Consider the following 22364-nt stretch of genomic DNA (forward strand, 5'->3'; position numbering starts at 1 on the left):
AACTGCAGAGGCCTGAGTAGGGTAGGCTGGGTTGCGCTGATACAGAAGGTGTGGAAACTAGAAATGCCTATAATCAAGGCCAGGTCCAGAGTGACAGACCAGGTGTCCTAAGGGCCCAGGACCAAAGGAGGAATGGTGGCCATCAAGCAGGATGTGCAGGCTGAGAAAAAGGCTGGCTGGCACCCCTCTTCTCACTCTTCAAATGCTGCTCTCAGGCTTGTGAACTACATCCTCTCATCTCTCTACATCTTTTCCTCTACACTTGTGCCCACTCTAATTTCCAGTAACTATTGGACATCCCACTGGAATGGCCCACTGGTCCCTCAACCCAGCATGTCCATGACTCAGTCCTGCCCCAGAATCCAGGCCCAGTGGACTGGCTCTCATCCACCCGGTCACCCAAGTCAGAAACCGGGAGTTACCCAGGGCAGCTCCCTTGCCCTCAACCCCAATATCTAACCAATTACCCGCTCTTCCCCTGAACTCCCATATATGTCCTTCCAGCCATTCCCACTGCTGCCCTTTCTCACTTGAGCTCTTTCACTTGTTTCCTAACTGGTTTCCCAACCTTCAGCCTCATCCTTTGTAATCCACCTGCTGCCAAAGGGATTTATTTCAAATGCAAAGATGATCAAAACCCTCTCCTGATTAAAACTCTTGTACAGCTGCAGACAAGGCCTTCCTTGCTTGTCTTGATACTCTGCCCACAGACTCATCATGCTAAGCCCTGGCACCCCATGCTTCAACCCGGTTGAGCACTTTGCAGATCCCATGATTCCGCAGGCTAGTTGATGCCTCTGTGCCTTTGCTTGCACTGTTCCCTCTGCCTGGAAGGCTCTTCCCTAAAGCCTGTGGGTCAGCACACACACGTCTCTTGGACTCTGCTCAAGGACATCTCTCCTCTGAGGCCTTTCCTCAGTCACCATATTCTTCCTACCACATTCTAGAGTCCACAGACCTCTGGCCAAACATCTAATCTACTTTATTACACTTAGTTGCTCACAAATAAGTGTTTCTCTCCACTTGACTGTAAGGCAAATGAAAATAGGGACCATGTCTATTAAGCCATAGCACTTAATTCTGTGTCTGGGACCTACTAGGTGCTCAAGGGAATGAGTGTTGAATAATAATGTAGCAGCTGCCACTCTCTGAATGTCAGCTTGGTGCTAGCACTGTATCAGGAAGTTTACACACGACTTCTCATTTTATCCCCCTCACCACTGTTAAGAGATTTGTCTTATTAGCTCCATTACTGAATGGAGGAGGATCAGCTTGGTGGATGAGGGAAGTCACTTGTGTTTCAAATAGTAGTTTCAATCCGGGGCGTGATCTGAATGTCTAAATAGGAAAGGCTGTTGCTTCAGAGACCAAATGGAGAGAAAAGGAAACACCTATAGCTCTGCAGGGCAGGAAGTTAAAGGGAAAGGAATTTAAATGCCAGAGATCAGATCTAGGGGAAGGTCTGCTGACCAGGAGGGAGAATAGGACGATTTAGAAAGGAGTTTTCAAACCAGAGCCGGGCGAAACAAGAATGTAAGATTGAATTGGTGACGAATCGCAACAGTACACACCGTTTATAACACTAAGTTACTTTACGTGAGAGTAGGCTTCGGTTATGCCCTTGAACTGGATGTGTGTGCTAGTCTACAGGGGGTGGGTGGGGAAAAATGTAAGGGACCAGGAACTTGTCTTTGGGGGAGAAGCTCCAGCAATGTAGGGGGTAAGTGCTAAGCGCTTCTCCAGCCGCTTGGGGTGGGGACAGCTATTGCTGTTGGCTGGGGAAGCCCACACCGCTGAGGTTTCTAGTCTTCCACTGGGATTCCACAGGCACGAGAGGGTCCCAAGGATTAAAACAGAAAGCCCCTTTCTAGATCCCAGATTAAACTTTGCCAGATGTGACAGATGGGCATCCTTGTCCCAGCTCACCCGACATGGGCGTAGTAATAAAGTGAAAGGGCTCTGCGAGACTGTGAGCTGATGCCGGACTAGCCACGTCAATGGACCCGACTCACTTTAACGTGAACTCAATCAGATCCCTGTACAACCACTCTGGGGATTTTTGGCTATAGCAAATTTTTAGAGATACTGTTTCTACCAGGTGCTACAGGGAGCACGTGATTTATCAGCAACACTTTTAATACACACTAACGAGCACCCAAAGAGAGAAGGGAATATCAACTCCTGGATCATCTGCCAGACTGCAAACATCAAGGCCTCTCTGGAGAGTCCACTCTATCCTTTCCTGACAAACTGGAAACTGAAGCTGACACCACAAGCCACTCCATAATTGTTGTTCCTTAGGGATTTATTTGTGAGGGAGAGGAAAAGCCTTAATTGAATACAAACGGGGAGAGATTTGCGGAAGACAGAAACTTGGAGTCCTAGCTCACCCTTTGGGACTTGGATGAGAACAACCTAAATACAGTAGCGTGGTGTGGGCTGACCTTTCTGCAGCCCTTCCCTGAGAAGTTTGCCAAAGCTCTTGCTTGGTAATTGGACAGAGGCGGCACTGACCCGCTACAGTGTCTGGTCTCAGGGGAATTAGTGCTACAGCCAGATGCTGGCTCACTGGCAAGGGACCAAACTATTTCCCTGCTTCAAAACATCAAATGAGAAATGGCCACACACGAGGATGTGGCAGGAAGACATGCAGCTCAGTGTCACCCTAGCTATCTTTGCAAAGAAGCTCCCTGATTTGCTCTTACCAATGTCTAGTACCTTCCCTGGACTCGAGGACATCCACAGATGGGTAAATTCTGGTAGCCAGTAATAAGTACTGTGGGGAAGGAGGAAGAGAAGGCTCAAAAGAGACAGAACTGATGGTTCCTATTCTTAAAAAGCTTTTATAATCTGGTTGAAGAGACAAAATGTATATATGAAATCACTGAAAAAGAATTTTAACTATTCAAACAAGGGCGGAGGCAGGGGCACAGTTATGTCCACGTGATTCAAAATAACAGGGTCCTCCCGCTCATTTCTCTGTGCCTTGATGTGATTGCTGACTGGACTGCTGTGACTGTTACCTGTGACTTTAGTTTTACTGTTATGCTTCCCTTTGGGTACATAGAATTCGTTGGCCAGTTGCACCAGAATAAGCTCCAGCTGGATGGATGGTGGGGACACCTGGATTATGGGCATAGTTATGGTAAGTGTGGCATCAAAATAACCCAGGGATGGGAATGTGCCAGGACTTACTTTGCAAATTTAATGCAGAACTGAGTGAAGTATTTCCGCGTCGAAGCCAGGTTGTCACGGATGATGGGGACGTTCTGCTTAATGTGAAGAATGACAGAGGTGACATAGGGGCTCTGGTCACCAACGTGCTCCACATTCTGCCACTGCATCTGAAAATGGAGACCGGAGAAGCCTTTAGATCCCTCACAGGAGGACAGCCTTACTTGTTACCAAGGAATGGGCAGGGGGGCGTGGAAATCAGGCCATAGCTTGCCATCACAGCTGCCATTTTGTTTTGGAGAGTTTCTCTTACCCATCGGTCATGGCTGATTGTTAATTAAAACAAGTATGCCTACCTTATTCTTGACAGTGAGCTGTCACTCAGGCATCTTTTTAAACCCGGTCCCTTTCATGCTTGAAACAGCCTTCCCTCCCCACCTAATAGGCCATCTTCTAAAGGAACCTTCACCAGACAGATGGACTGGATCCTATTCTTCTGTCAGCTATCCCACCAGAAAGGGACTGTAGGAGAACAGGAGAGGGGCATCCATTTCTGAGCAGATGGCAGCTTGGGAGGCCAGAGAGGTGGCTGGGTTAAATGAAACGAAACACGGCCAAGAGTTAACTTATGCCTTTCTCTCAAGTAAATTGGGAGGAGTTGGGGATTTTTAAAAAAGGACACTAGAAATGATATGACATGTGAGACTTGCTTCGAAACATCTGGGTTGGAAGGAGTACATGAAACAAGATCAGTGAATCTGGGTGATGGCTACACGAGGTTCATTATACTGTTTTCTCTATTTTTGCATGTCACTGAAATTTTCCATAATAATACATTAGACTCTTACTCCTAAAACCTTTGGGATTCTGTCAGGATTTCAATCCAGGGAAAGGAGAGAGGCTCTCTGGCAACCCTGAAGGGGCAGGTCAGAGGGTAAGATAGGGAAGGAAACTGGGAGGATTGATGTGGTCCTTGACTAAGCCAGGAACAAACATGAGACCTGCTTGGCTCAAACTCTCACAACCTGAGCAGAATCAGGGGAAATGTTCTGGAGAACATCTACAGCAAAATGGAGAAAGAAGCAGTGTTGTAGTGTCTCTCCCCGCTTGGGTATACACACGAGAAGAGCTCCCCGCCTGTGAGAAGCGGCAGCGGATGGGCACGCTAATCCTGAAAAGAGTGGGCGTGTCCAGGAAGAACTCTGCTGAGTCAGCCTCTCAGCATGGAGCAGGGCTGTCTGTTAAAAAGATCCTAAGCCAAACACAAACCATATAAAATGCTCATAGAAGGAGGGCAGTAGTTCTGAGGCCTTGCTGTCTCTGGCAAGAAAACACTATGTTTATAGAGCTCTTGGGGAAAGGAAAAATTCAATACTGAGAGAACTTGTTTAAAAGAATCGTATGGTACATGGATGATTCCCCAGCTCCTAGGAAGCTCAGGCGACGCTATGTTTTCTCCCAATGTTTCTTCAAATCAGCAGATACTTATATTCTAAAAGCTTTAGGGATGCATAGGCACAGAACCACAGAAAAGCAGGAAGAGAGATGTCCATCTTCATGTTATACGAGTAGATAAGAAAACCAAGGCACAGAGACATTAAGTCTTATGCAAGGTTTCACTAGAAAGCTCCAGATAGAAAAGGGACTGCAATGTCTAGCTGGGGAAAAAATACATACAATGGAGAAAACAGGACAAAGGTCTAATATGAACTGACCTTATATGTTAATGCTTTGTTTATGTGTAATGTTTTCCTTATTTTCATTTATCTTATTCAAGAAACTTCTTTTTCCATTTGATTTTAGAGATCGAATCCATCTAAACAATGAGCACCCTAGGTGACTTTAAATGAGCTCATAGGGCAGGGCCAAAATTGACAAGTATTGTCAATGTGTACATTTCACCCTGTTTTCCCAGCTCTGCAGCAACACTCACAGCAGAATGCCCGGGGGAAACACAGTAAGCTGGGAAAGGAGCTGGACATCCCCACCCTACAATCCACATGAAGTGCTTCCAGTGATGACTATGGAGCTTTCCAAGTTGGCAGCATTTTATATTTCAACATCCCAAGAAGTTAATAGACAATTGTTAAACATTACAGTTCTCCATTCATAGAAAAGAAGACCATAAAGGGAGGTGGCGACATGCCCTGTCGTTGGTTACAAAGCAACTCTGAAACAAGCTGGAGTGTGGGGTGTGGGACTGCAAGTTCCCGCTGCTGAGCGAACTCCTCTTATTCACGAGTGGCCATGTCCCTTGCCCACATTTGGAATGCATGTGGAAAGATGGGATTTGCTTTAATACTTTAGCCAGTTACGACTCCCCCGCTACCAGAAGTGTTAGCAAAAGTCAAGTGGATTCGTGATTTTAAGTTTAAGTCAGCTCGATGAAGTAAGAAAACAATATAAAGTATTGGAGAACTAAGAAAGTTAACATCACTTTTACTATTTATTAGAAAAATGTGCAAAACACAGTTAGCACTGATGCTGTCCAGTCATTGCCTCAAATGGTAGATGACTTAGGGTTTGGATTGTTACGTGAATGTCCCAAGGCACCTACATTAGGACTTACCACATGCAGGTTGCTTTGTCTGGCACTTTGAATACATCATCTCATCTACTATTCATACATGATCTCATATAATATCATAGCTTGTAAATGAAGAAACTCAAGAAGTTCAAAGAGGTTAAGGTAACTTGCCCAAAGTCACAGAGAAGCAACAACCCAGATCTGTCTGAAGCCCAAGCGCTATACCAGGCTGCTTCCTAGACACTGACTAAAAAATAATTTTTTATAAAAGAATTTTTAAAAAAAGAATAAAAGCACTTACAGGGCCTTAGTTGAAGGTAAGCCTGGTTTCTCAGTGAGAAGTTAATGAAATATGTAGCGATCAACCAAAGCACTCTTTCAAAAAAAGAAACGACAGTAGCTTGTACTGGGAGAACAAACGTCATGAAAACCCATCAGTAGAAATAAGACTTCAAGTTTTCCAGGTAAACTTGGCACTTGACATTTAAAATTTACCCCTCCATACTTTAAGTTTTTCCTTTTGTGCTTTTTGTTTAAGAGGTGGGGTGGGTTGAATATTACTGGAACTACTTAAATCATAAAAAGAGGAGTTTGCAAATAAGTAGTAACTAAGATATAGAGGGTTGACAGAAACACAAGCAAGGGAATGATCAAAAAAACAAGGCTAGAGCCTCCAGGACCCCACATGTAGCCACAGGGACAGACTGTGGGGCCAGGGCATCACCAGTGCCCATGGTTTCTTTCGCCTAAGGAAGGAGTGTGTGGTTGATGGCCACACTTCCCAGGGACGGTTGTGGAGATAATCACTTCCCAGAAAGAACCCACTATAGCAGAGGATTCTGACCAATTCACTCATCAGAGAACCGAGCTCTGTAACCAGCTTACTACACAACCTGGTTTTCTCTATGGCTATATGAAGCTTGGAAAGAAGTATCCTGAGAAACCAATTTTCCTCAACTGAAAATTCAAATTCCCACCTATTCACTTTGATCACAGGGCTACAGATGTACAAAGCACAGACTTAGACATTTGGATTCTGGAAACACTTCAGACAACTGGAGTCTAGTGTTATGGTTTAGGGTGCTGGGACAGTGGCCCCAAGCAATGGCTGTTGCTCAGGCAAGCCCTTTTGCTCAGGGCTTGCCCGGGCTACTCTTACTTGTACAACAAGCATTTGCTGTATTTATCGGTACCATCTGCATGTATAGCACTGGACCAAACCTATGTGGGGAATAAAAAGGGAGAAGGAATGTTTTTCAAGCACCTGCTACCATGTTTCCCCGAAAATAAGACCTAACCGGAAAATAAGCCCTAGCATGATTTTTCAGGATGACATCCCCTGAACATAAGCCCTAATGCATCTTTTGGAGCAAAAATTAATATAAGACCTGGTCTTATTTTCGGGGAAACATGGTATGTACCAAGCACCGTGACTGACATTTTCACATGGACTTACTACTTACAATAATGCAGTGCTTTACAGATGATAAGATAGTTTAGAGGACAACAAATGACTTGCCTAATAAAGCGTAACTGAGAACTTAGCAGGGCTGAGATCTAGAAATTGGTTCACCTAACTTCAAAGTTCACTTCTTTCCATTTTACCATGCTTTCCAAAAGAAGTGCTGCCACCTAAATGAACTTGAAATTTGCTGAAGGAACCGGAGCAAGCAAACTCTACATATAGTGTGAGATTTTGTGTGTGTGTGTGTGTGTGTGTGTGTGTGTGTGTGTGTATGGTAGTGGTGATGGTGGTACAGATGAGAAGGAAGGAAGGATTCTTCTTACCTCTTTGGTCAAGGATACATGTTCCTTAACTCCAAGGGGAAAACCAAGAAAATTCAGAATACAAAGTGAAATAACAAAGGTTTTAAGAAGATTTATTTTTACATACATACATACATACATACATACATACATACATACATATATATATATATATACGTGTGTGTGTGTGTGTGTGTGTGTGTATTCCCACTCACTGCTTGGCTAATGGAAAGGTGAATTTATTCAATCATTTGTAAAAGCAATTTGAAAACATCTATCAAAAATCTTAGCATTTTAGATTTTCCAGTCAAGATGGTGGAGTAGGTAAATGCTGTGCTCATCTCCTCTCACAACCACATGAAAATTACAACTAAACTACAGAACAACCATCACTGAGAATCACCTGAAGTCTAGCTGAACTGAAGTCCTACAAATAAGGACATACAGAAGAAGCCACCTTGAGACTGGTAGGAGGGGCAGAGATGAGGAATGGACTGGTCCCACATCCATGTGTGACCATTAAAAATTGGGAAGGATACCTTGGCTGCAGAGGTCCCCCTGAGAGAAGCGAGGGGTGCCAGCACCACACCAGGCTACCCAGGCCCAGGGTTTCAGTGTCAGGGAGAGAAGTCCCTATAACTTCTGGCTGTGAAAACCAGCAGAGATTGTGAGCAGCTGCAGTACTAGATGCTTCTCTTAAATGGCCTGTGCATGGACTTACTCACTGATGGACTCACTAGCTCTGAGCTCCAGCACTGAGGCAGCAGATCGAAAGGCATCAGGGACATATGGGGAAGAACTGAATTGTCTGGTTTCAGAGTGAGGGCTGGAGCGGCAGCTTTCTCCTGGATGGAGGAGCTGGAGGAAGCCACTGTGTCTTTGTTGAGCTCACCCCCTCCCAGTGTGCAGACACATGAGGCCACCATATCTGAGACTCCATCAACCTAGCTAACACCATTTGTTCACCCAGTCCTGGTGATTCTGAAACCCTACCCCACACAACTTTCAGGCACACCCATGCCACTTCCAGTGGCTTTTCCATACAAATGGCCTGCCATGGCTCACGCTGCAGATTTTCCTAAAATCCCTCAAAAGTTCACAAAACCCAACAAGCAGCGTGTCTGGCTTCAGCGTGTCCCATACCTCTGGCTGAGCAGCCCTAAGCCCAGCACTGGTGATAACTGGCCTTGATTTGTGGCTTGGCCTCTTGAGGCACTTCTAAGCATAGTGTGGACAGTGGTCATCTGCAGATCGCTTTGTGGCGCATGCCAGGTGGCTCTGGGCAGGGCACAGTCTGTGGCTGAACTTGGCCAGTAGTAGGTCCCCTCCCAGGAGGCTCTGGGGCTGGCATGCTCAGTGGCCAGCTTCAGACCGAGATGGAACATCACCCAGCTGCCTCCAAGGATGACACACCCAAAGGGCAGACAGGGCAGGTGCCAGAGCCCTGCAGAGTGAATCCTGCTCTGTAGGGCCAGCTCCTGCACAACAGCTCCTCCACTGTGGGAGTGGCTCGTCCTCACAACCAAACAGCCCAAGGGTCAAACCCTCCCAATGACATGCAAACACCAACCAAGGCTCAACTACAACAAGAGGGCACACAACTCACACAAAGGACACACCTGGAGCACCCGGCTCTGGTGACCAGGGAGACTGTGCCACTGCCCCCCACAGGACACCTACTACGTAAGGCCACTCTACAAAGACCAGGACACATAGTAGCTCTACCTAATACACAGAAACAAACACAGGGAGGCAGCCAAAATAGGGAGACAAAGAAATATGTCCCAAATAAAAGAACAGAACCAAGGTCCAGAAAAAGAACTAAACAGAATGTAGACAAGCAATCTACCAGATGCAGAGTTCCAAACACTGGTTATAAGGATGTTCAGTGATCTCAGTGAGAACTTCAACAAAGAGATAGGAAACATAAAAACGGAGATAAAAAACATAAAAAAGAACCAGTTAGAAGTAAATAAATACAATAACTGAAATAAAGAATACACTAGAGGGATTCAACAGTAGATAAATAAAGCAGAGGATCGAATCAGTGATTTAGAACATAAAGTAGCAGAGAACACCTAATCAGAACAGCAAAAAGAAAAAAGAATCCAAAAATATGAAGACAGTTTAAGGGACCTATGGGACAACATCACGTGTATTAACATTTGCATCATAGGAGTACCAGAGAGGGAAGAGAGACAGCAAGGAGTTGAAAACCTAGTTGAAAAAATAATGACAGAAAACTTCCATAACATGGCAGAGGAAATGGATATTCAAGCCCAGGAAGCGCAGAACGTCCTAAAATGATGAACCCAAAGAGGCCAACTCCAAGATACATCATACTTAAAATGTTGAAAGTTAAAGACAAAGAAATAATCTTACAAGCAGTAAGAGAAAGGCAGTTAGTTACCTACAAGGGAGCTCCCATAAGACTGTCAGCTGATTTCTCCATGGAAAATTTGCAGGCCAGAAAGGATTGGCACAAAATATTCAATGTGATGAAAAGAAAGGATCTATAGCCAAGGTTACTCTACCCAGCAAAGCTATCATTTAGAATTGAAAGACAGACAAAGAGCCTCCCAGACAAGAAAAAGCTAAAGGAGTTAATAATCACACCAGTATTACAAGGAGTGTTAGAGGGACTTCAATATGAAAAAAAAAAAGATAATTAAACAAATTACTAATCAAATGTCAATAACTACATATCTAGCAACAATTACTTTCAATGTAAATAGATTAAATGCTCAATCAAAAGATTGGGTGGCTGAATGGATAAGAAAACAAGACCCTTACATATGTTGCCTGCAAGAGACTCACTTATATTGAAAGACACACACAGACAGAAAGTGAAGAAATGGAAAAGATACTTCATGAAATGAAAAAAACAAAACAAAACAAAAAACAAAGGCTCTAACAAGAGACAAAAGGGACCCAGTAATCCCACTTCCGGGTATTTATCCAAATAAACCCACAACGCTACTTTGAGGTGATGAGTGCATCCGTATGTTCCAATGCAGCATTGTTTACAATGGCCAAGATGTGGTGGCAGCCAGGGTGTCAATCAATGGATGAATGGATAAAGAGGAGGTGGTACATATACACAATGGAATACTGCTTGGCCATTAAAAAAGAATGAAATCTTGCCATATGCAACAACATGAATGGACCTAGAGGATACTGTGTTGAGCGTAGTAAGTCAGATAAAGACAAATGTCACATGATTTCACTTGTAAGTGGAATCTAAAGAACAAAAGAAACAAATGAAACAGAAACAAACTCATAGATACAGAGAACATTTTGATGGATGCCAGATGGGAGGAGGGTTGGGGGGATAGGTGCAAAAGGAGAAGGGATTAAGAAGTACAAATTGGTTATTACACAGCAGTCATAAGTAATATAGTCAGTAATATGGTAATAACTAAAATAAATAAATAAAAATCTTAGCATTTTATATAGTTTTTGATTTCTGCAATTATTTTAAGGCAACTAATCTGAAGTTAATAATTATGAATGTTTAGAAACACACACATACATGTTCATTCATTGCCAGACTGTTTATAAATGTGAAAAATTGGAAATAACCTAAAAATCCATCAAAAGTGAATTTTAAAGGAAGTAGTAGATATAGTACTTAAAATGAGGAAACATGAAGTCCACCAGTCATGAGTTCTAATACTGTCTGTGCAACCTGCTAAATGTGTGACTTGGGCAAGTAAACTAACCGCTCTAAGCCTTGGTTTTCTCAGCTATAAAACTGGGATAATGATAATACCTAAAATCTATATAGTTATTGGCAGACGATGCATGCCTTGCTCTTAACATAGTGCCTGGCATGTATTAATTCCACGGTAAATGTTAACTATTATGACTTTAATAATAAATACTCTGCTATGGAATACTATGCAATCATTAAAATATTGTAGTTCTAGATTAAATGACACAGAAAACTATTAGAACCTGCTAAATGAGAAAAACAGTAGGTAAAGTCTGAACTTACTTGATTTTTAAAAATATATGCATAAAGAAAAGACTGAACTATATCCATTAATTGGAATTATGGGTGATTTAAAATTTCTTTTTTTTAAAAATCTGTATTTTCTATAATGAAGGTGATTTTCTTTGGTCATAATGGAAAAAAAAAAAAACTTTTATAAAAAAAGATGTGCTTTGATTATTGGTGGAAAGTGAACTTGAAGATTTCCCAACCATGCTGTTCTGTGGCCTCCTGAAATAGAACTACATTTTAATAACTGAGGAAAATGAGAACAGCTTTGAAGACTGTTCTAGCTATTTCAAAATGTCTTTGGGGGATAGTAATGCAGTGTCCTAAATTAGTACATGTTCATAATCTTAAAATCTAATAGAAATTACGTGCCAGACTGTAAGGAAATTTAATTTGTTCAGTTTCTTTTTTCTGGTTTGTTCCAAAACTACCATTAATGGGCAAAAAGCTAAGTGTGTTTGACTTTGGAAAGAGAGATTCTTTCAACTTCATGATGTTTGTAGCCTTAGGAAAAAGGAGGGGACCAGGGAACCAATGGACCCTTTAAAGGAAGCCATAGAATTAAAAAAAAAAAAAAAATCCCACCTCTCAGGCCATAATCAGACATACTAATTTCTAAGGATTTACAGAATTTACATTTAAAAAACAGAATTCTTCTAATTTCCACCAAAACACTTCAAACAACTGCCTTTTCAAGAACCAGGAGACTTGGATTTATTTCTGGCTTCACTGTTATTAAAGCTTTATGGCTTTGGACATATTGTGAAAAAGAAAACAAATAAACACACCAGCATGACAATTCATGAGTTTTCAGGGAGAAATATGCAAAGCAGACTGGAATCCTTGGGTTGGCTGATCAACCTCTTTTTCTCCCCTGTTGGAAAGTCATGGTGTCAGATAAAAAAAAGCTGAAGACAAATATGTAACAGGATGCTTGAGAATGCTTAAAGAGCTCATAATCACGTATGTATGAATACTCATGTGAATCTAGTAGTACTGGGCACACACTGACTTATCGCTCTTTCACTTTCAAGCAAGTCATTTAAGCTGCTTTTGCCTCAGTTTCCACATGTGCCAAAATGACTTAGTCTCATTCTGTATATATGATGTGGTACAATCCTGCATAGAGAGAGACCTGAGTTTGAATCCTGGCTGTGGCACCGGGTAGCTAAGAGATCATGGATAAGTGACTTAACTTCTTTGAGTTCCAGTTCCCTTATCTGTGAAAGGGAGAAGGAAATAACTACCTTATAAAGGAAATAGCTTAGCCACTTTATAAATTTATCATCAGAATTAAATTAGAAAGTGCACTTGGGTGTTGATTTCTGGTAAGTGCTCCATAAATGATAACTTATTACCATCTCATAGAGGTTATGTAAGAAAATAATGCAAATATGAGAGGGGAAAGTAGTAATTTTTTTTTTTTTTTAAGATTTTATTGGGGAAGGAGAACAGAACTTTATTAGGGAACAGTGTGTACTTCCAGGAATTTTTTCCAAGTCAAATTGTTGTCCTTTCAATCTTAGTTGTGGAGGGTGCAGCTCAGCTCCAGGTCCAGTTGCCATTGCTAGTTGCAGGGGGCGCAGCCCACCATCCCTTGAGGGAGTCGAAACCGGCAACCTTGTGGTTGAGAGGACGCGCTCCAACCAACTGAGCCATCCGGGAGCTCAGCGGCAGCTCAGCTCAAGGTGCCGTGTTCAATCTTAGTTGCAGGGGGCAGAGTCCACCATCCCTTGTGGGACTCGAGGAATTGAACTGGCAATCTTGTGGTTGGTTGAGAGCCCACTGGCCCATGTGGGAATCGAAGCGGCAGCCTTCGGGGTTAGGAGCATGGAGCTCTAACCGCCTGAGCCACCGGGCCAGCCCCGAAAGTGGTAATTTTGATATAACCTAGCAGCAACACTACTACTATTTCAAAGATACAGTTTCAGAGAGACCAGTAAACGCTCATCATATTTCACTTCCTCCACGTGGGACTGGCCTGTTTAAGGCCACTCCTGCCTATGTTTTCTGCTAAACTTTGACCCTCTGTGTTTTCCTCTCCTTTTCCAGCAGCAGGGCTCTTGCCTACACCTAGGGGAGCTAATAGCTGGATGTGGGCATTCCCTGATTCTGACCGTTCTTCACTCAGCTCTGGGATGCTACTTGTTGAAGTAAGAAGCCCTGCCATTAGGTACCATCAAGAAGCATCCCATCATCCTCAACGGCACTTGTATGCACCTAAAGAGGTCAGGGTCTGCGATCTGGCCATTTCCTATAAAGACACCCAGGTTTCCTACTCTATGTCTACCTGCCTCACACAGCTATAGCTGTTCAGTGCAGTTTTCTACGTCTCACGTTATCACCATTCTTTTGGTGAAATGACCTTTAATTCTTTCTTCTTCTTGCCTTCTTCACCTTCAAGGGAGTACAGCAAGTTCTCAAATAACGTTTCATTCAATGTCATTTTGTTATAGTGCCATAGGCATTTAACTCTTGTTTATATCCATTAGCCTATGGTAAAACTGGTTTCGTTGTATGTTTTTTCACTTAAAGTTGCAGAACCTATCAACGTTACGTGACTTACTGTACTATTCTTAAGCAAGTACTATGCTATACCATGTAGATCCAAAACTGAATAAGCCTTCAAGTTGCTCAAAGCTTAACAGGGGAGACAGAGATATAAAAATAACTGAATAACAAAGTAGAGAGGAATCTACATACTATAGTGTCTTGAGAGAGAAAGAAACTCTGGGTGAGACAAAAAGAAAATGATGACATTGCAAGATACGCAAAACAGCCAAACAAACTTGAAAAAGAACAAAGGTGTTAGACTCACGCTTCCTGATTTCAAAGCCTACTACACAGCTACAATAATCAAAACAGTGTGGTATTGGTCTAGGGATAGACATATAGATCAATGGGATAGAATTTGGACAGTCTAGAAATTAACCCATACGTCTATGGTCAACTGATTTTTGACTAGAGTGTCAAGACCACCCAATGGATAAAGAATTCTTTTCAACAAGTAGTACTGGGACAGCTGGATATATAGATGTAAAAGAATGAAGTTAAATTCTTACTTCACACCATATACAAAAATTAACCCAAAATGATCAAAGGCCTAAACATAAGAGCTAAAACCATAAAATGCTTAGAAAATACAGGTGTAAATCTTTATAATTTTGGATTAGGCAACGGTGTCTTAACTATGCCACCAGAAGCACGAGCACTGAAAAAGAAAATAGAAAAATCGGACTTCATAAAAATTAAAAACTTCAGTACTTCAAAGGACATGATGAAGAAACGGAAAAGACAACTCACAGAAAGGGAGAAAATATTTGCAAAGCATATATGTGGTAAGACGCCTAGTATTGAGACTATAAAAAGAACTTTTACAACTCAACCATAGAAAACAACCCAATTTAAAAATGGGCAAAATATTTGAATTGACGTTTCTTCAGAACAGATACACAAATGGCCAATAGGCACATGAAAAGATGCTCAACATCTTAGCCATCAGGAAAATGCAAATACAAATTGAAACCACCATGAGATGCCATTTCAACGCCCCCACTAGAATGGCTATAATTAAAAAAAAAAAAGTGTTGGTGAGGATATAGGAAAATGAGAACCCTCATACAGTGCTGGTAAGAATGCAAAGTGATGCAGTCACTTTGGAAAACACTTTGGCAATTCCTCAAAACATTAAACATTGAGCTACCACATGACCAAGAAGTTCTACTCCTAGGTATATATGAAGAGAACTGAAAACATATACACACACAAAACGTTCTGTATGAGTATTCATAGCATTATTCATAATAGTTAAAATGTGGACACAACCCAAATGTCCACTGACTGATGAATGGATAAACCAACTGTGGTGTAACCATACAATGGGACGTTACTCAGCCATAAAAAGGAATGGAATATTGACACATGCTACTCCATGGATGATGATTGAAAACATCAGGCTGAGTGAAGAAATCCAGTCACAAAAGCCACATATTGTATGACTGCACTTATGTGAAATGTCCTGAACAGGCAACTCCATAGAGACAGAAAGTATATCAATGATTGACAGGGAAATGGGGAGGAACCGCAAATGGCAGTGGGTTTTCTTTCTAGTGTGATGAAGGTGTTCTGGAATTAGTGGTGGTGGTTGCATGGTCTGTGTGAACGTACTAAAAACTACTGAATTATATACTTTAAAAGGGCGAATTGTGTGATAGATAAATTATATCTCAATTTAAAAAAGGGGGAAGACATCTGAACTGGATCTTAAAGGATGTATTCATTGGGCAGACAATAGTAGGAAGAGAATTCTAGGCAGAAAGAATAGAATGAAAAAAGGCACAGAAGCCACAAAAAAGTAATGCATTCAGGGAAGTGACAGTGGCTCCGAGGCTGGAGTATAGATATACACATAGGAGTCACAAAGCGAACACGGTAGTGAAGGGACAAATCATGAAAGGCCTATCTGCTAACCAAGAAGGAGGACATGGGGTGCCTTCATGGAGAATGACGTCTCCTCCCAGGAATAGGACGTAACCGAATTATTTGGCTCAATCTATCTTGTCAAAGAAGCCTCCTTCCATCACCTCAGAATCATCCAACCCCACTCCACTTTGGCAAGCCCAGCACTCACTGTCTCACCCTTTATAAAATACAATTATTTACAGCATTCAAAGTTTTCTCCTCACCAGAATATAAACTCCGTGAAGGCACCCTGTTTCCAATCTTGACTTTGTGAGTGCAAGTACAGAGCACCTTGTGGAATTCCAAACATGGGTAATAAGATTGGCAATTTCGACCAAGTTCTGAGCTTTCTTTACTTCACAAACCTTTGCTCATATTGTCCCCCTGTTGGGAATGCTCTCCTAATCACAAGTTTGCTCAAACCTTCACCATCCCTCACAGTCTACTTCAAATGCCACTTCCGTAATTACGCAGGCTTTTCTCGCCTCCCCATCTGGATATAAACTCTCCTCTCTTTTACAAAGGGTGCGTTTTGGACTTTTCTTAGGGTGCTGATTTTGGTATTGATTTTCTTATGGTACTATCCTGCAGTTATTTAAGCATTCTTCTCATCTCACACATCTCTTGCTCCACACCTTCTAGAATCTAAGAACCTTGACATAAGGTCTATGTCTTTCCCACCCTTGCAACTCCCATCACTGTGCTGGGTAGAATCTGAATTGAACTGTTCAATTAGCAGCAAAAATGATGGAATCGGAGACAGAAATAAGCATGATCACAAAACAGAAGTTTTTAAAAATCCTAGAAGAAACTACACAAAACAGGATGCAGGCACAAGTAACAGACAGTGTATGTTGAATCAATCTGTGACCACTTGGCTTGTTTACATCTGGTCATTTGCATCACATGGATTTCATTTTGCTAGAACTCCAGAAGACTCAGACAAAGAGTAATGGCCTCCCAGCTGCTGCGTTCCCAAGTCTGTGGTTTTCTTATGATATAAACAAAAGATTCTAGAGGTATGGTGTCTGTATTTGCTGATGTGGGTCTGAGGGAGAAATGGGTGCTGGGGTCAGGGGGAGCTTGAGGGAAATCCTAGTGAACTGACAGTTCATATAAGCAACACCTGGAGTGTTAAATCCCCTCCAATTGTTATTTTACTGGAAAAAAAAATCCACTCTTCCTTTGGTAAATGTAAAAATTCTTTCACCAGCTGCATTCCAATCTGAAGTGTATGGCAGTTCAGGAGAGATGGCAGCTGGAACAGATCATATTCAGGATGTATTGAACATTCGCCAGAAGCTAGGGGATAATCAGAGCCCACAAAACGAATCTTCAGAGCCATGTTCCTTTAAGAAAATGTGTCAGCCTCAACCTGCCTGCTCGGAGTTTTCTGCTTGTAAACACTGACTATACTGGAAATACACATCCACATCTGATAGGCCTTTTGAATAGAAACTTTGTGATATCAGCTATTCAGGACTTCCCACGTAACTTCATAAAACTCCTGAAGCCTAAGTTTTGAGTTTAATCCTGTTTTTCTGAAATATTTACAATCTACTACAAAACCAAATTCAGACCAAACGTCTGCTTACATAACCTTGTGACAGGGCCACTCCTGACAAGAAGGAAAGAGGACTAACATTTATTGGCACCATGTCTGTTGCTCTCTTTGTGCTCCATCCTCACAACTCTGGGAGGCAGATACCCACATTTCACATACAAAGGAGGTAACTTGGGCCCAGAGAGGTTAACTCATTTGCTCAACACCCCCAAAGGAAAAATGAGAAGAGTTTCGTCTGTCTGACTCCAAAGCCAGTGTTCTTTCCATTGTGCTGTGCTACTGGCCAGTACACCCCAGAGAAGTTCTTTCTCTACAATCTGTGAAAATGCTACAAGTGTCTGTGATGCTAACACAGGCACTGGCAACCTTTTTCTGTAAAGAGCCTGACAGTAAACATTTTAGGCTTTGTGTCTCTGTTGCAATTACTTAATTCTGCCATTGTAACAAAAAAGCAGCTATAGATAATATATAAATGAATGAGCATGGCTGTGTTCCAATAAAACTTTATTTACAAAAACTGGCAGTGGGCCAGATTTGCCCCACAGGCTGTTTGCCGACCCCTTCTCTAGAAGGTTCTAGAGTGGGTAGCTTCATGATAATTGCCTTAGAAATCAATGAAAAATTGACTGTTTCCAACTTAAGTGATCAACAGACATGAGTTTTCTATGGTCTATATGGTCCACGTACTTAAGGAATTTACATTATTTTAGGAAGAAAAGACACAGGCACATAAAAGACAAACAAGGCAGCATGTGGTAAGTGCCAAAGGAGGGGAGTTGAGAGCTGACTGAGGGGCCTCCATAATATTAGAAAACCATGGTCTGCAACCTGATCAAATAATCCTGCACTGGCATCAGAGCTCAGAAGGAGTTGGAAAACCCTCTCAGTGGGCAAGACTGCAGATGAGTCAGGAGTTACCGATGTGAGCACTCACAAAAATGCCCATTCTGACGAGACCACTTAAGGTTTTCGGCATGTGTCTGATGCTAATCAAAGATAACATCTCCTTTAGACAAACCGAACACATCTGCTCCCTGTCGTGTTCTCAAAAGACAAGCAATTGGCCTAAGGTGCAAGCTAATCGGAGCACTTTTGGAAACTCCTAGAAGTCTTCCATTCTCCTCCCAGCTGACAGGTTAGGCACTGAAGAGCCTGAAGAAGCTACGGGCAAGGGAATCGGGGGTCGCTCTTGGAAGTCTAGGAAGCAGCACTTCCTACGAGCTTACCTTGCTCATGGCAGTCAGCGCAGGGTCGCAGGCAGCATCCAGATCCTGAACCAACAACTGAATACTGCTAGAGATGACACTGCAAACCAAACAAATTACTGTGGTCACAACTTTAAAAAACGACGTTCTGAATGACTGACACTGCCCCTTCCAAATATTTTGGGCACCTGTGTAAAATTAGTTCATCATTTCGTCAGAAACTCGGAAAACTTGAGTTTCATTTCTAAAGGGAATTAGTGACCATGAGGACCATTTTGGCTCTTTCCTCATTCTTGCTGCATGTCCTAGTCTTATGCAGGTTTGTCCCCACTCAGGGCACAAAATTTCACCACAGCTAGTCTCCCTGTTTACTACACCCAGAATCCTTCACATCTGTCTCCAAAAGTACCTGTTTGTGAAAACGTTTGAACGAGAACAGAACTTGGAAAAAAAAAAAAAAGAAAGTTGAGACAAGGAGAAAAAAATAACATATGAGTGAGAAGAGAACTTTGATTTTTCCACAATGAGTGGCTGATGAGAAAGCTGAAGCTTGGCCCATCCCAATCTCATTTACTGACCGCAACAAAAATGCTGCAAGGTAACACCAGGCAAAGAACTGCATCAAGAAGGCTTTGTAGTTTGAACATCTTGGACAGACAGCCTCCCACCCCAAATCCAAACACACACACACTCTCTCACCCTCCCACGGCTAAAATCAAGCTGCTTCCACTTTAGATTCTAAAACACTGGAGGAGGGGCTGGCCCTCTGTAGATTTAGGGGGGCACATAGGAGGCCTTGGACCTGATCTTCCTACAGGGACGGTCAAAGGAGGCTTTCCTCTCTTTCGTTATTCTAGATAGTGCAACAATAAAGACTGGTAAGCTAAAAGTAACCGCAGGAGGCCAACGGGAGGCAGCTGCACCAGCTTCTAGTGCTTCTTCTTAGTGGCCAGTGGAGAATAATCCTGCCCCAACAGAAAGCCCTGGAAACTTCTGAGGTTCTGTAGTGACCTAAGCCTGCAGCCTGAGACATGCTGTTTCGTGGAGGGCAGGCCGTGAGCAAACGTGTACAAGGTACATACGTGCTGAACGTGTCCATCTCTCCCGTCAGGTTGATGCGCTCAGTCAGACTGACGTCAACTTTTTCTTTGAGTTTTTCTTCTAGCTGTTAGAAAATAAGAGAGAAACAGGCTTCATGGTTACCCGGAGGACTACCATAATAAGAATACTTAACACTGACTGAGTTTCATGATTCAGGTACAATTCCAGGCTCTTTTCATGTATTGACTCAGTTAATTCTCACAACCCATGAGGAGGATTCTATTATGACCCCAATTTTACACGTGAGGAAATGGAGAAGTGATCAACCCAGGAGAGTAAGTGGTAGGACCAGAAATCAAATTTCCTCCAGAACCCGTCTGTGCCATTTAGTACTGAGCTGTACTTGTTTCTTATGACACATTGACGATTCACTTCATTCATTTTAAAAAGGCACTGATTTTTAGGATACTCTTTGCCCGGTGAACCGTAGGCTCCCCCCTAACACTGGAAGCTGCTGGCAGTGGGTGGCAGTAAAATCAGTATTCTAGTATTCACTGAGTGCTACTATGTGTCACCCACTGTATTAAGGTGTTGGGGATACCAAGGCAAAGAAACGAAGCACAGACTCTGCCTTCAGCAGTCCACAGCCTCGGAGAGAAACACTGGCCACGCTCCCAGCCACCTCAAGATCAAATACAACTGACCAGACATCCTCCAAACAGCCTGGGAATTGATTCATCTAGCACTTAAGACCTTATTACACAAACTCTAAGAATAATGAATGTTTTGTCTTAAATTTAAAAACGCTCTGAGGGTTGTGTACATAGTGTACCCTTTTTAGAGGACAATTTATTTTAAAAGCAAAAATTAAATCTATGCACTCTTTAAGCCAGCAATTTTATATCTAAAAAAGTATTTCAATGAAAGAATGAGAACACCGTACAAAGATATGCAGGTATTTTTTGCAGCATCATTACTTCAACCAATATTTACCGAAAGCCCATTTGTACTAGGCTCTGTAATTGAGTTAGGGACTTACTCAGTGAACAAAACAGGTAAGATCCTGTTTTCATAAAGCTCTAGTGCTTTTTATGATAGAAAAACTGGAAACAATCTACACATATATTCACAAGGGACTGGTGAAACAAATTATGGCGCAGACTTACAAATGCTTCAACTCTTCAGTGCTGATAATAAAATCCTAACTTCTAACCATGATTTGGGTCCTGTCTCTCTCTTTCCTGCCCACATTTTGCTTTTCCCCTTGCATGCCTGGCTTCACAGTTACATCGACCAGTTCAAGTTCTGGAAATACCAAAGTCTTTTCCCCCTCAGGGCTTTCATACTTCCCACTTCCCACTTTCTCTCCCCTAAACACTGCCTGCTCACCGCTCCTAACCAGCTCCCTTGCTTTGCTCCCCTCACCTCCCGACCCTTCCAAGCTCCTCACTTGGCATCTCCTTGCCAACCCTCAGGTCTCTGCTTCAATGTCACCCCCTCAGAGAAACCCTTCTGGACCACTCTACTTCTGTGGGCAACTCCCTAACTAGCACTGTGTCATTTGCTTCCTTCCTAGCACTTAACACAAAATTGAAGTTACATCTCGGCCTACTTATTTATCATCCGGTGCCATCAGTTCTAAGTTCCACCAGAGAAAGAAACTTGTCTACTCTGTTCATCACTGCTAATTAATATCAAAAACGGTGTCTGGTACATATATAAATGTTTCATAAAGATCTCTTGAATGAATGAACTACTCTATGAAAGTGTGTTAAGTATGGAAGTGTTAACAATAGTGATACGTTACTGGCATTGTTTTTTAAATTTTATTTTCCAATTCTTTATTGCTTGGATTCTTAAGTCTCTGGGTTTTTTCCCCCCATTTCTTTTTATCCTCTACCCCTGTGATTTTTTCTTAAGGAAACTTGGTTGTGTGCCTGTAGATTTAGTTTAGATTTTCCATAGTTCAGATTTTGTTGATTGCATCCACAAGGCATGAACATGTTCCTTTGTCCCTTGTACTTCTTGTAAATTATAGTTCGATGTACAGTTGACCCTCGAACAACACGGTTTGAACTGTGTGGGTCCACTTACACAGATTTTTTTCAATAACTACGGTAAATGTATTTTTCTTCTTTACGATAATCTTTTCTCTACATTACTTTATTGTAAGAATACAGTATATAATACATACACTGTAACACACAAAACATGTGTTAATCAACTACATATGTTACTGGTAACTTCCAGTCAATAACAGGCTAATAGTAGTTAAGTTTTTAAGGAGTCAAAAGTTATATGTGAATTTTCAACTGTGCAGGGGGTCAGCACCTCTGACCCCCGTGTTGTTCAAGGGTCAACTGCAGAAGCTTGATCAGATTCAGGTTCTTTTTTTTCTTTTTAGGAAACTACTTCCTGATGGTGTTGTGTACTTCTATCAGGAGATACATGATATTTGGTTGTGTCTCTTCTTGTAATGTCAGCAGCCATTGATGGTTAATGCCCAGATCCATTATTCCATTACGAGGTATAAAAGAATGAGATTCTAATTCTATCTTTTCTTCTTCATTTATTAGCTAAAATTCTGCTATAAAGAGATACTTCCCATTGTCCATGATTTGG

At 42.1% G+C, this 22364-nt stretch overlaps 1 protein-coding gene across 1 annotated transcript in view; it reads right to left on the reverse strand.

The window, feature by feature from the left end:
- Positions 1-22364, reverse strand: part of VPS53 (VPS53 subunit of GARP complex) — a 134491-nt gene that overhangs the window by 20118 nt on the left and 92009 nt on the right. The window contains exons 16-18 of the mRNA XM_074319960.1: positions 19784-19866; positions 18723-18801; positions 3196-3344 (exon numbers count right to left, since the gene is read on the reverse strand). Coding sequence (XP_074176061.1) covers positions 3196-3344; positions 18723-18801; positions 19784-19866 — 311 coding nt within the window. The remainder of the gene's footprint in view (positions 1-3195; positions 3345-18722; positions 18802-19783; positions 19867-22364) is intronic.

This window comes from Rhinolophus sinicus, linkage group LG15 (assembly GCF_036562045.2).
Source record: "Rhinolophus sinicus isolate RSC01 linkage group LG15, ASM3656204v1, whole genome shotgun sequence".
In the NCBI taxonomy this organism is placed as follows: domain Eukaryota; kingdom Metazoa; phylum Chordata; class Mammalia; order Chiroptera; family Rhinolophidae; genus Rhinolophus; species Rhinolophus sinicus.